The sequence below is a fragment of the Perognathus longimembris genome, chromosome 24 (assembly GCF_023159225.1).
Source record: "Perognathus longimembris pacificus isolate PPM17 chromosome 24, ASM2315922v1, whole genome shotgun sequence".
NCBI classification, from domain to species: domain Eukaryota; kingdom Metazoa; phylum Chordata; class Mammalia; order Rodentia; family Heteromyidae; genus Perognathus; species Perognathus longimembris.
Window position 1 is genome coordinate 24,579,219 of NC_063184.1, and position 14,946 is coordinate 24,594,164.

A 14,946-nucleotide genomic window follows, 5' to 3' on the forward strand; every position below is an offset into this window, starting at 1 on the left:
AGAGCCGGGCGCTCGCTGGTCGCCGCCGCCGCCGGGAGGGAGCTGCGCCGCGCGTGGGGACGGCCGCGGTGCGGACGGGCGGAAGCCCCCGTGGCCGGCCGGGGCCCCCGCGAGGATGGCTTGTGAGATCATGCCTCTGCAAAGGTAGTGCTCGCGCCCTGCGCTGCCGGCTGGCTGGCTTGCTTTCCGAGAGGAAGTCCCCGGGCCGGCTCTCCCCTCTTGAGTTGTGGAGGGAAAGCCGGTGAACTTTGTCAGGACCACGGAGCGTGGAGTCTGTAAAAACCCCGATCCTGCCGCGCTGCCCTTCCGCTGAGCTTTCTTTGTGCAAACCCGGGTGTTTGATCTTTCTCCCGGGGCTGCGGTTCTCGGTGACATCCCCGGCGAGTGGTGTCTCGGCCATCTGGGGGGGGGGGGGGGCGGACAGAGACCGAAGGGGGGCGGGGGGGGCGGTCTGGCGAGCGGGTCTCTCGGCCACGCCTGATCACCCCACTCCTTGGCGAAGTTTCACCCCGAGATTGAGAGATGTCAAAAGGCTGAAAGGCCTTCGGGTGGGTCCATCTCCGGACAAGGATCATCTGGCCCGTCCGTCCATGCATGACAATAAATGAAAACAGATGTGAGGGGGTCTAGGTCCCCTTCCACCATTCCAGGGCGATGTGTTGCCTTATTAAACGACAGACACTTGTTTTTTTAAAGCTGATCATGTAGGAATGGGTGGGCAGAAGGTTCCCATTGGGCTTAGTAGTGATCTTAAGTGGGATGGACAGAAGGGAGAGCAGAGCGGACACCCGGAAAGGAAAGGAAGGGAGGCGCTGGCTAGAAGAACTGCAGGTAGCAGATGGAGAGTCAATAATGTTTCTGGCGTGGTAGGCTGGAAGTCACCTCGCCGTCAGCCTCCAGTTTCACAACTGGAAAACTGAGGCAATGCTTCACAGCCTCTGAGAGGTCCGAGGTCGAATTTTGGTGATTTGAAAATGGACTTTTACAGATCTCATCCGCTGTGGGTTGCGGTGGCATTGACTCCCTCTCAGTGCTGGTTGGATTTGGGAAATGATACAGGACAAAACAGTGAATGTGGTGTCGGGAAATGATAAAGGATAAAACAGTAAATACGGTGTCACAAAAAAAATTTCATTAAAAACTACGCTGTCAAGATTTCCCTTACCGTTTATGTCTTAATAGAAAAAAATGAGATCTCGAAATACTTTTTTTTTTATTTGCAAAACAGTTCCTTATGCTGATGGATGGGTTCAAGGAGATGGGAATCTGATGTGTTCAGAGAATGTCGTTTCAAAAAATTAATAATTTAAGGCAAGAGAAAGTGCTTTATGGACAGATTTGTCCTGTTTCTATATTAATTAGGTGTTACGATCTAGACATTAGGGAATAAACTCAAGTATAATTTTTAGACCATGACTTGATTTCCAACGGATAGTTGGGGGTCTTTTCCCCCCTCAAAGTCTTGCCAGATCTTAAGGCTGTATTCTAGATAAGAGTATTGGCTATTACTAAACTCGGTGATAGCTACTTGATCATGTAGTAACTCTCCAAAAGAGGAAAAAACTGAGTCATTCTACTGCTAAAATATTGTTGGGGCAACTAGGTTGATGTCAACTAAAAAGAAAATCAGCATCATTTACTAAAAAGTAGTTTGCATGGTTAGTCATTATCAGTGACTAGAGGAAGCATAAATCTAGCAAGGATTTCAACGGGCATTCACGAATGCTGCGTCAGCACTTTGGTTTCTTTGCACATCCCTGGTTCCTGTCCGTGTGAGTGGAACCCGCGGTTCGCTGTGGTCTAAATGTCCGGCTTGGCCACCTTTGATCATAAACCTCCTGAAGGCCAGAACTCAGTGTGTGTTTCTTCATGAAGAGTCCCTTGTGAACTTAAGCATTTGTACAGTATTCTTCCTGCCCCTATAGAATCGTGTCTTTGGGTCTCAGTTCCTTCAGTCTTTGCTGTTTGCTGGTCCTCATGCTTGTCATGGACGTCAGGGTCACTGACTGTCCACCCCCACCACCCCCTCCCAACCCACCTGCCTCAGCCCATAGTCTGCCAAGCCCACAGTATGTCTGCTGAATCATTCTGCTCCCATGCACCAAACTGAATTACAAGTACAAGAATGAAAGAAAAGCTTTAAACACTAGTGAAAGCAATCTATGCTCCCTGTCCTGAAGCAGAGATATCCTTTTCTCCTACTCAAGGTATCTAAGACTTGCCTGGGAATTTAATTTTTTTTTTCCATCAGTCATGGGGCTTGAACTCTGGGCCTGGGCACTGTCCCTGAGCTCTTTAGCCCAATGCTAGCTCTCTCCAACTTGAGCCACAGTGCCACTCTTCTGGTTTTCTGGTGGTTCATTGGAGATAAGATTCTCACAGTTTCCTGTCTCGGGCTGGCTTGAACCTCAGTCCTCAGATCTCAGCCTCTTGAGTAGCTAGGATTACAGGTGTGAGCCACCGGCGCCCAGCTTGGGAATTTCACTTGTGAAAGCAATTCCTTCCTTCTCCCGTCCTTCTCTGTACTGAGAGGAATCTGAATCTAGGGGCAGGCAAGGAAACTGTCTTCACAAGCTCCCTAATCTTGCTGCCACACAGATGGTCCACCCTTAGGAGACACCCTCATGGGAGTTCTAGTAATGATTAGAGTTGTACAGAGCCACTGACAGCTGGTCTGTGGAGGAATCTAAACACCATCCCATTCAACGTCCCCAAGAAACATTTCATATGACCTTACGGGACTTCTTTTCATAACTGGTGTTTTCTTTACTAGATCATCAGTTCTACCTGTTAAAACAAAGCTTAGAGTACCATTGCACATTCTCTCTCCCATATTGGTAAATAATTTTCTCTGGCACCCAGTGATCCATCCCTAAGATCATGAAGACGCAAGTTGAGATTTGTCACTGACAACGGAGGGTTGTGCCCACAATGCCAGACAATTGCAATATCGTGTGGCGACTACAGTAAACGTATGATGTAATTAGTGTAATAATAGAGATATGCCCTGGTGGGTGATGTTACCCTGTATTTTATTTAACCTCACAGATGAGTTTGATCGTATTCAAAGGCACATTTGCTCTGTCATGTCTCCTTAGCTTCTGATGTCCATAAGTGACCTTTTAGCCTTTCTTCACATACTATAAAAGTGTATGAAGACATTGTTGCTGCTAATGTATAACTAAGATAAGAATAACAAATGGACTTAAAAAAGAGAGTGAAATAAAGCCCCCCTTCTGCTCCATTTCATGTCTCATGCTATCTAGCTGTGAAATGAGATTTGCAGAGTTTCGGGTGTGGACTGGACTGTTTAGAAACTCATGGTCTTCCATCGAAACTCTGTAGTGACTCAATAGTCCAAATGACATAAAGATAGGCTTTTATTAAAGATCTGACATAAATTGTACTCTTCTAAATACTAAAGCATTTACATGATACTTACATTATCACTAGTGATAAGATTCAGCACACAGCATAGCTTTACATAGATATTCTCCTTTTCAGGGAAAAAGAAATTTTAAAACCCCCTCAAAGAAATAAAATAATAACCAAACTAAAGGGAGAAAAACTTAAGAATTGAAATAAAACTTTCTGAGGTGACTCAGCTTAGCTGAGGTCACTAATGAGATAGCCCATTTATCAGATTCCAGGTTAACTTATACCTGAGGTTCTTTGCATGAGTCACGGTTCATTGTGGCTTTTCCACTGCAGATTTGGTGATGTGTATATCAGGAGCTGTATCCTGTAGCACATAGGAAGACTTTACCAGGCTAAGATGCAGAGGCTCACCTCTGACTCTTAAGTCCATGACAAAACTCAGATTTCATAGCAGCATTCTGATTGGCTCCATTAACCTAATAGCCCCTCACTTAATTCCTACCTACAGAGGAGAATGGTAGAGAATGAAGCACTGAGCACTAATAACCACCCTCCCTGCCTTTGGTTTCAATGCTTTGACAGCTTTATGAAAACATCTAGCTCAGTCCTAGATCTGTTTACCCAAGTCAAGAGCGAACTGAAATTAATCATGTCAATGACATTTTCTGTTTTGCTTTTTACTTCATCCGGAAAATTATGCTATATAATTCCAACTTGTAGTGGCTCTTCAAAGAAGACTTAAAAGCAGCATGACAAATTAGCGTGTATTAGCAATCCAATGTTTGAAGATTGTATCGCAACTTCTCAGTGGAATTCATCGGGTCTTTCTAAGCACTGGTGTTTTAGAGAATCCTCTTGCAAGTTCATAAAGATTGATTACGTGGGGGTGATACACCTACGCAGGTGAACTCAGGGAAGAAAGGTCCCGTGTGTGAGCCTTCTGTGTGGTGTTCTGGTGCTTGTGCAGCATTTGCCTTCCTATCTTCCCTCACTTGTTGGTTCCCTGGCCTCCTCTTTGGCAAACCTCCTGCCTCGCCTCCCAGGGAGTCCTTCCTCCCCACCAGAACCTGGAGTAGGAAGTTACAGCGCACATCTGGATTAGCCCTGGGGAAGGCTGGGTGTCTGGATTTGTCCCTCGTCACCCAAATGACCTATATTGGGGAGTAACGAAAAGTCACTGAGAACACACAGGTTCTTGGTGGGCGCTGTTCCAGCATGGGGGTACCTCCAATATTTGCTAATTGCTCCGAATAAAGATGATCATCTAAGGTGCAGAGGGGCTGTTTTTAAGTTGTCAGATCACGCCGTCTACTGCATTGGAAAGTGGCCATGTTGGGCGTTCAGCATGTGTGATGGGACAAAATGGAAGTGAAGGAAGTACACGTCCAACAGAACATACGTCCAGACCCTGACCACTTACTGGTCACGTTCAAAGTCTAGACAGTAAAAGAATACTACCAGGGTACTTATTTTATGGGGGAAGATTCTGGAGTTAATGAGTAGGAGAGGGATTTGTAGGGGGGAGGTTGTAGGTGATAAACCTACCAGATTAAAAGAATGCTTTGCTAGCAAGGTTTAATGGCTCATACCTGTCATCCTACCTACTCAGGAGGCAGATATTGGGAGGACCATGGTTTGAGGCCTGCCCAGGCATAGTAGTACACATCAGAAATCCTAACTATGTGGTGGGAATAGTGGGTAGGAAAATTACAGTTTTGAGACTGGGCAAAAATATAATGATACCTTATCTTAAAAAAAAAAAAACTAAAGCAAAAGTGTTGGATGTTCAGTTTAAGTGGTAGAGTATGTGCTCAACCAGTATCAGGCCCTGAGTTCAAATCCCTTTGCTGCTAAAAGGAATGAGGGGGTAGCTTTTCTCCCTTTTTTCTTTCTTTATTTACCTTTATGACTCTTAATATTCTCCATGAACATGAGAGTTGTTAACATCATCTGGGTGGCCGTCTATCTCAGCATTGTCTGATTGGGAAGTGCTAATCACAGTGGTTTCCAGGAAAAGCTACTGAAAACCAGATCAAATGTAAAAGTCTTAAAACCCCCAAAGCTGCTCGCTCCGCTTTTTCTACACATATTTGTATGTGCTGATCACAATCAGTTGCCACAGAAATAGTTTGTACTCTACAAAAGCTCCTTAATGCACTATTTATCCTTCCCTTAAGACACAAAGATAACTTTAGACACGGTGTTTTTAATAACATCATTTGTAGATTGTATGTTTATTTAAAGGATCTGATTGAATAGCTTTTAATATATGCACGGAGTTGTGCAGAAATCTTCTTTTTGTTGTTGTTGTTGGTTGTGGGACTTGAAGTCAAGGCCTGGGAACTCTAGCTGAGTGGTTTCTCTCTACCACTTTGAGCCACAGCTCCACTTCTGGTTTTCTGGTGGCTAATTGGAAAGAGTCTCATGGACTTTCCTGCCCTGGCTGGCTTTGAACCTCAATCTTCAGATCACAATCTCCTGAGAAGCTAGGCTTATAGGTGGGAGCCACCAGCACATAGCACGATTTTTAAAACATTTTCATCATCTATAGAGACTGTTGCTGAACTATCAACCCCCAACCCGCATCTCAGCAGGCTGCCGCCACTCTACTTCCTGCTACTATAAATTTGCCTACTCTGGGTTTTTTCATAGAGATTACCCTGATATAATCATATTATATGTGAGATTTGTAACGTGTCTTCTTTAGTAGGATGCGTTTCAAAGTTCATCTGTGTTTTAACAGGTATCAGTACTTAATCCCTTTTTAATAGTGACTAATATTCTGATCTAGGAAGAGATCAACTATTGCTCCTCATTTCCTCCCCAAACAGTTGACCATTGTCAGTAGTACTGCCATAAATATATGTGTAAATAGCTTTAGGGGAATTACAAAAAAACATAGACTCCACTTAAGAATGGATCCTTGGAGATCATCAAAGGCCATCTCCGCCGTTTTCCAGATGGCTAAGCTCAAACCCCAGGAAACAAATAACTCTCAGCCATATACAAAGAAACAGTGGGAAACAGTCTAGGAGGATGTCTAAACAATAACTGTCTATATATGAAGTCGATTCTGGCATGTATTTGGGAATCACAGCAGTTTCCTCCCAATATACACTTAGTAAAGAGGAGCCTGTCATGATCCAAAAGCATGGAGTTCTAATAGACAAGACAAGTTTCATGGCCTGGGCTGGCTTTGAACTGTGGTCACCAGATCTCAGCCTCCTGAGTGGCTAGGTCTATAGGGGTAAGCTACCAGCACCCAACTAGGGGTGGTATTTTTTTTTTTAATCTGTGACTTGCCTTCACTTTCAACTCCTGGACCTATTCAGCTCTCAGGGGCCCCCCCACCCCCATTGCCAGTGGCATCCAAGGGCCCTGTGTGACAGGTGAAACGCCCACCTCCAATACCTCAGAGGCACGGAGGCACGTTCTCTTGTCTCCCCGGGTTCTCTTGCTGTCCGTTATCTTTCTCCCCCACATGCCTACGTGACCCTTGAAGTTCCCTCCCCGTGGGCCTGGGCCTGGGCAGCCTCACCTAACCTGCCAGACTGCATTACCTCCTGACGACTGGCCTGCTGCTTCAGGGAGACTGGCCTGGGATCCAGCCCTGTGGGCCGCCGGGGCCTTCTGCAGTTCCACTTCCTTCCTCAATTTGTTTTTCTTATCTGAAAAATCAAGTTAGCAATACCTTCCTCTTAGACTGTCTTTGAGGGTTGACGAGGACAAAGAGGTTTCGGTGTGTTTTGTTTTGTTTTGCTTTGCTTCTGTGCTGGTCCTATGGCTTGAACTCGGCCTGGGCTCTCTCTGTCCCTGAGCTTTTGTGCTCAAGGCTAGCAACTCTGCCACAGCTGAGCCACAGCTTCACTTCCAGCTTTTTTAGTAGTTCACTGGAGATAAGAGTCTCACAGGCTTTCTTTCCTGCCTGGTCTGGCTTTGAACCCAAGATTCTCAAATCTCAGCCTCTTGAGTAGCTAGGATTACAGTGGCGGGTCACCTGCTGGGATGAGGAATATAAATGCACAGCACCTTAAAAGCCAGGCTCTCAATCAATAGAAGCTGTCCTTCCAGTCCCTTGTCCCTTTCTCTCTTAAGAGTCATCACACTTGGGGCTGGGGATATGGCCTAGTGGCAAGAGTGCCTGCCTCCTATACATGAGGCCCTGGGTTCAATTCCCCAGCGCCACATATACAGAAAACGGCCAGAAGTGGCACTGTGGCTCAAGTGGCAGAGTGCTAGCCTTGAGCAAAAAGAAGCCAGGGACAGTGCTCAGGCCCTGAGTCCAAGCCCCAGGACTGGCAAAAAAAAAAAAAAAAAAAAAAAAAAAATCATCACACTTGTGGTTTCTGCTTCTCAGCTAGCCTGGAATTCTCTGAGGCTTGGGACCACATCTTCTTGGCTGGTATGTAGCTTCAGTACCTGTCCGTGGGTTCTAATAAGAAATAAACATTTAACAAAACCGCAGAGCTGAGCACGGTGCTTTCTGCCTATAATTCTAGCTACATAGGAGGCTGAGAATAAGAGGATGATAGATCAAGTTGAACCTGGGCAGATAAAAGTTCTTGAGGCTCTTTCTCACCCTCTAACTAGACAGTAACACAACTGTCACCCAAGCCACATGGGAGACTGAAATTGAGAGGACGGTGGTTCCAGGCCAGCCCAGGCAGAACGTTCTGAGTCTTTGTTTCCATAAAAGGTTGCTGGATGCCGTGGGATTCGCTTGTGGTCCCAGCTTGAAGCAGATCGGAATTGAGACACCCCCCCCCATCTTAAATGTAACCAGTGAAAATCAGGGCCAGAGGTTTTGTTCAAGTAGTAAAGCATCTGCCTTACTTGATGTTCTGAAATTGAACTCAAGTGCCACCAAAATAAAGGGAAGACATTTGTAATAAAGGTAAATGTTGAAAGAAGTTAGCAGAAATCCCATTTCTGTCTTCCCTTCTGCAGATATCTGCCTATTATTTTGATGATTCCGTGACTAAAGTTGAAAACACCTTAGCTTATTTACTAATGTTCCAAATGTATGTTCTCATCTACTGAGTTATCCCCCCAAAAGAAAGTTGCTACTGTATTTTATATTCTAAATAACTGCTTCGCCTAAGGCACTCTCCTCTAAATTAATGATATCCATCACCTTTCTGACCAAGATCCCAAAGACAAATGAAAGCTTCCAGCTGCCTGTGAAAATAATTTTGAGACAAAACCAAACATTGTTTTTTGTTCAGCTCCAAACAACCTTTGGGTTTGCAGTGGAGTGAAATAATTTTCTTTTCCTGCTCTGAAGCCAGAACAAACAAATATAGAGTGTGGCAAGACTGTGTTCAAATATTCCCTTGCCTGAACGTATCCTTTCCTGCGCACCACACTGCTCGCTGTGTTTACATTATGGGCATTATGACAGGACTCCTGCTTCTAATTGTGCTGTCGGAACAAAGACATTATTTTCCTTAAGAAAAGATGGGAGCCAGGCACTGGTGGCTCACACCTGTAATCCTAGCTACTCAGGAGGCTGAGATCTGAAGATCATGGTTCAAAGCCAGCCCAGGCAGTAAAGTCCATGAGACTCTTGTCTCCAATTAACCACCAAAGAGCCGTAGTGGAAGAATGGCTCAAGTCATAGCATGATAGCTTTGAGCAAAAAAGCCAAGCAAGAGCAAGAGACTTTGGGTTCAAGCTCACTACTGGCAGAAAGGAAGAGAAAGAGAGAGAGAGCAGGAAAGAGGAAGAAGAAAGAAAAAGGAAGGAAAGGAGGGACGGAAGGAAGGAGGGAACCGACAGCCCAGTGCAGTTCTGCTAAGTTCTCAAGGCGGGGGGAACAAGATCATTTAAAATCATCAAAACACACACCTAGGAGTGCTTCTACTTGTCATAATTGGTTTTGCAGATTATAAACAGTGTGTGTTTTCCAAATATTTGATCCAATAGTGTAAGCACTCCGCCAAGTGTTGATGATGCCGGTTCTGTGTAGTGATCTAGGTCCCTCGCCAGGTGCGGGTGGTACAGAGAAACACAGCTGCTCAGGGGAGAGGAACGGGGCACCAGCGAATTCCACCATCCTGTGTCTACATAACTGTCAGTCGGCAGCCGGCAGCCTGCAGCAGGACCAAGAGGCTCTCTCTCCAGGGTGCTGGCCTTGGCTCTCCAGATGCGATGGCATTTGAGATGAAGGTGCAGAATTCCTAGGCAGAGAAGTGGAGGAAGCATTGGAGACACAGAGGAAGTTTCAGGAGAAAAGCTGGCTTCTTCACATGATGTAAATCCACCAGTTCAATTCCAGTACTGGGAGGAAAAATGCCTTCGTGTGAATATTAACAGCTGAAATTCTTTGTGTTTCTCCGTTAGTCAGGAAAATCTACTGGCTTTTGAAAAGGCGGTCATTTCTTTGGGTTCCCTTCTCAGGAACAAAGCGCAAACATAAAACTGCCTGGGCTTACAAAAGGGAATTGAAAAATATCACCTCCACCCCCACCCCAAAGTACAGCCTCAAACAGTTAGCATTGAGTTGATCTGAAACTTTTACCTTTGTTTTCCAAAAAAGAGCAGGGGTTTGGGGGTGGGGGGTCTTTTATAGTGGTGGTTGTTTCTTACTTCAATCTTCTTGAATGGGGTCACCCTGCACCCTAAGCCGCAGAAAGAAACCTCAGTTCTCAGCTGGCATGGGACATGCTAGCTGCCCCAAACTGTGGCCAAACTGGAACCATTCCATCTCGTGTGGTACTTTATGTTTGGAGAGAAAGGATGGGCGGAAGGAAGGAAAATGTGCGAACTTCACTTTCCTCGTGGTCTAATAAGAAAATTCCTCTCCTTGGCACATTGTGGAGCCCACAGGAAAAAGCTGAGAGCCAGAAAACAAAGTTTGCTTAACACGGTTCTTCCATGCCCTTCACTTCCTCCCTCCTCTTACTCTTGCCATTCAAGTCTCCGTCCAATGAGTTCCCACTTTCTTCAGTGCATGAAGCCCAATCCTTAACATTTTTTTGTACTATGTGTTCAGTATAGAAAAAAAAAAAAGAAGTGTACTGAAAAGTATAGAAAACCTCCCAGTCAATGGAAATGTATTTAAAGAGTCTAGGAAAGTATGCAAATTATGTTAATTTTTTGGTAGGCAGCCATTTTGACCAATTAGAAAGTCGAACTAATTGGACCAATTACGCGTACAATGGCAAAGGAAATTGAATGGAATGGTGGTTTGATCTAATAATGGAAGGTCCATTCTGAATACCTCACTCTGGGAATTCTCCCAACGGTATTTGGTTTTTTTCTTAGACATGTAAAACACTGTGCTTTTCATGATTCTTTGGTGAGCTGCTGTCTAATTAAACTGATAAGCGTAGCATTCTGTGGCATTGGTTTAGAAATTCATCTGGGGGCCATTTATTTCTATGCATTTGCCAGGTATTTACCACATAAAAAGTTAGTTACATAGGTTTCTTCTTACGTAGGTGTCTTATTCGCAGTCCTGGCTGCATCGCTCTCGGTGGTAGTATCTTAGGTGTGGACTGCAGTGGGGGTCTCACTGTTAAATATTCCTCCTTCAGGCAGTTCGGGGAGAATCACGTTCCACATAGCTGAGAATGGCAAGCCCCAGACTATGTGATTGAGTGAAATGATGGCCCAGATGTCTCAGGATTGCATTTGAATTTTTTAAGGCAAATTAATTAGCTGTTATTTGGAGTTGGCAAATGGGGAGGGGAACCCAAAAACACGGGGTTGATGTAGGCAACCAAGAAGAAAATGGGATGAATTCCAAATTGCTACAGTTTGTCATTGGTGCAGTTTCATAACATACATTCCCATTTTTATTCCTAGTATGTGGGCTTATTTTTAAGAATTAAAAGTCAAATCTGCCTTCTAAATCTAAAAATTTAAATATGGCAAGTTATGCTCAACTTAGAATTTGGATAAAAAAAATCATTTAGTGACATCATGATGACTGAAGTTGACAGAAAACTGGGAACAGGTATAAACTTACCTAAGTAAATGCTTGAGGGTTATAATAACGGCATATTAGCTCTTGAGCACCACTAAATATTTCAAATGTTTTGCATTCTGATTTGTAAATTTTGTGCAAAAGTTTATTTTTTCAATCCTATTGAGCAAAATTATCACTGATGATTTTTCGTTAAAATTGCCTTCCGATATTAGTCCAGTAAATTGATTTAAAAATTAATAGATTTAGCCCATTTAAAACCAGTGTTTTAGCAGTGAGCCAGTGCCTCACACCTGTAGTTCTACCTACTCAGAAGGCTGAAATCCAGAGGATTTCATTTTGAAGCCAACTGGGACAGAAAAGTCTGTTAGACTCCATCTCCAATTAACCAGCCAAATGTAGAGCTGGGGGCATGGCTCAAGTGGTAGAGTGCCAGTTGAGCCAGCAAGCTGAGTTTCTGTCAAGAAACATTCTTGGCATCCTACTCGTTCACCTTAGCTTGTTATCAGGCGTAATGCATTATGAATGGGCTTTGAGTTGCTTATGAGATCTGTGAGATCTTGTTAAGAATGAACCCATTAGGGGCTTAAAACATTTACATATCCCTAGCTGTGTCACCTGGGTGAACCATGTTTCCATTCTGAACCTTCTTTTTTTAGTCAATTGAATAAAAGAGTGAGGGGGGGCAGTCCAAAGAAGGGAGTGATTAATGTGGATACATGGCCCTCGGTCCTAATGAATAACCACGTGAGTGAACATATAAAGGGAGAAAGGATGTCTGTGTGCTGTGAAGAAATTCAGCACACACATGCATACTCTCAACACACCTGCTCACACACATGCTCACGCTCACACGCGTGTAACACATACAAACAAATCAGCCAGAACCCACGTTCAGAGCCACGTGCTGTCTAAAAATCATCTCCCAGAGGCACTTCTTAGCAAAATAAAAGTATTACTAATTGAATGTGCAACCAAGTATGCTATTGTGACAATGCTCATTTTTCATGCTGTTTTTTGTGGTGTTTTTTTTAACCTGTGAGTGTTAATGTTCTGTTCTGGGCAAAGAAAGTACTAGAGCTAGAGACAGGTTTTTCTATAGTAACATAAAATCCTCATAGCTTTTTGGCACAGTGTGTTGGCCATGATGAACACTTTTTGATGTAGATTCTTTGTGATTGGGAAACAAATGTCACAAGGTATTTTAATAATTTGATTGTAAAATGTTTTTTCAAGGAATGGTCTTGCAGGCAAATGAGCTGCTTATGGAAGGTAAATACTGAGGCTCCAGCGGGTCTCAGGACACCGGGACATTCCCCAGGTGTAGCTGCGTCCGATGCCTTCCTAAGCTCTGCCCTCAGTCCCTACGTTAGGAGTCAAGGCTGGCATCCCTTCGTCTCACATGGAAAGAACAAGCACAGTGCATTATTAACAGTAAATACCCATGGTAAGGTGGGCATTGGAATAGCTGAGCAAGACCAAGAGTGTAAACTCACCTCATGGGAGAATGAAAAATAAATATGCCAGAGTTTATGTGCCATAGTCCAGCTGGAGTGTTAAATCTTTGCCACTTCTAGGGCAAGTGTGTGTGTGTGTGTGTGTGTGCGTGTGTGTGCGCGTGTGTGCATTTATGTATTACACTGTAACTTTGGAGCATGATTTTGTTACCTGCTAGCTAAATATTGCTGGTTGCAGCAAGCATTTGCTGTTTGATCAGTAATGTGTAAGAAAATAAATAAGCAGGAGACTGACTCAGTCTTTGCTTTGAGGTTTTTCATTAGAAGAAGAAAAAAGCATGTCAAAGAAAGGAAAAATAAGCCAAGTACTGGTGGTTCATACCTTGCAATCCTAGCTACTTAAGAGGCTAAATTTGGGAGGGTTGAGGTTTGAGGACAACCGGGATAGGTAAGTTTTCAAGACCGTCATGTTCTCAAAAGAGAGCTTGACACAGTGGCAATATCTTTTATTTGTTTGTTTGTTTGCTTGTTTGTTTGGGTTGTGGGTCTTGAACTCAGGGCCTGGGCACTGTCCCTGAGCTCTTTTGCTCAAGGCTATCACTCTTCCACTTTGAACCACAGCACCACTTCCAGTTTTCTGGTGATTAATTGGAGATAAGAAAGAGTCTCACAGACTTTCCTGCCTGAGCTGGCTTCATACCACAATCCTCAGATCTCAGCTTCCTAAGTAGCTAGGATTACAGGCGTGACATCTTACCCAGACCTGCATCCAGACAGGAAATAAGACCCTATCTCAAAAAATAACCAGCAAAAAACTGGATTCGAAGTGTGGTTCAGCAGTAAGGGCACCAGGCAAACAAGCTCAAGGCCCTGAATTCAAACCTCAAACTCCAGTACTGCAACCCCCAAAAAAGAAGAAAGGAAAATAATTACAGCATTCATTTCACATTTCTTAGAGCAAATATCTTTATATTTAGCTTCCTATTGTTTCTGTATTGTTTGAGGAACTTAAATTCTATTTGTAATTTCTTCTATGTTCTTTCATGTTATTCACACTGGACAGTACTTGGTAGAGTATTTACAGATGAAGGAAGAGCTGGAATGTTCTTTGACTGATGTGCTTGTCTCCCTTGCTGGGGAAAGAGTCTGAAGTGGTTCACACCTAACAGAAATATTTCATCAGCATGCTAATGAGCTGCAATTAACTTTGTTGGGATAATTGTGGCAGTAATCCTTTCAAGAGTTTATGTGTAATAGATGAGGACTTGAATTAGGCTTGCAGATGAAGGTAGGAAAACCCTTCCGGGCTGAAGGACTTTTGTCTTAGCCTCCCTGAGATCACAGTTTGAAGCTAGCCCAATGGGAAAGTCCATGAGGCTCTTACCTCTCCTTAACCACCAAAAAACAAACCAAAACCAATAAAAAGGGAAGTGGAGCTGTGTTTTGTGGTTGGAGTGGTAGAGCACTAGCCTAGAGCTATACTCAATGCATGGGCCCTGAGTTAAAGCCTCAGGCCCTGAGTCCTGCCAGCACCACGACCTCACCCACCTGCAAGACACACACACACACACACACACACACACACACACACACACACAGTGTTTTGTTAACTTGCTCATCAGAACAAAACTTGTGAGAGGCAGGACATGTCACAGCTTACTACAATTGACATGTTCTATTAGCAGAAATTATATTAACTCAAAATTTATTTTGCTTGAGGTTTACAGGAAGATGAAAGATCTTAGTCACCTTTCTGTTCGAGGTAATTGTTTGCATTTTCACTGGTCTACTACAGGATACTGGAGGAGGACTGACACTTTTTTGGGATTTTTTTTTTTTTTTTTGCCCGTTTGAATACTGTTCTATAGGATAGTCTCTATGTGTGGCCGGACAACGCAAGACAAGCCCTCACCCCGGGGTGGGGCGGGAGGGGGGGGGGTGTCTGTGTACTTACCCCATTTGATTTGAAAAATCATGTGTGACGTTTAATAGAGATTTAAAAAATGAACCAGATGCTTTGTTTTCAATTCAGAAATGTCAAGGTGGAAATTTTAATTTTAAAAACTGATGAAAACTTGAATTAAATGAAACCTAAATTAAAAAATCTAGTGAGAGGTGCAACTTGGTGGTAGAGCATTAGCCTAGCATGCCCAAGGCCCTGTGTACCTGTCAACACACACA

General features: G+C 43.9%; 1 protein-coding gene across 7 annotated transcripts in view; it reads left to right on the plus strand.

Annotated features, from left to right (window-relative positions):
* Fam13a (family with sequence similarity 13 member A) overlaps window positions 1-14,946 on the plus strand; it is a 178,093-nt gene that overhangs the window by 97,058 nt on the left and 66,089 nt on the right. The window contains exon 1 of one of the 7 annotated variants that reach the window (XM_048333686.1): window positions 86-144. The exons of 5 other annotated variants lie outside the window; for them this stretch is intronic. In XM_048333686.1, coding sequence (XP_048189643.1) covers window positions 116-144 — 29 coding nt within the window. In that variant the 5' untranslated portion in view covers window positions 86-115. Of the gene's footprint in view, window positions 1-85; window positions 145-14,946 lie in introns of those variants that run through there. One more of the 7 variants, XM_048333685.1, reaches the window with a different exon arrangement.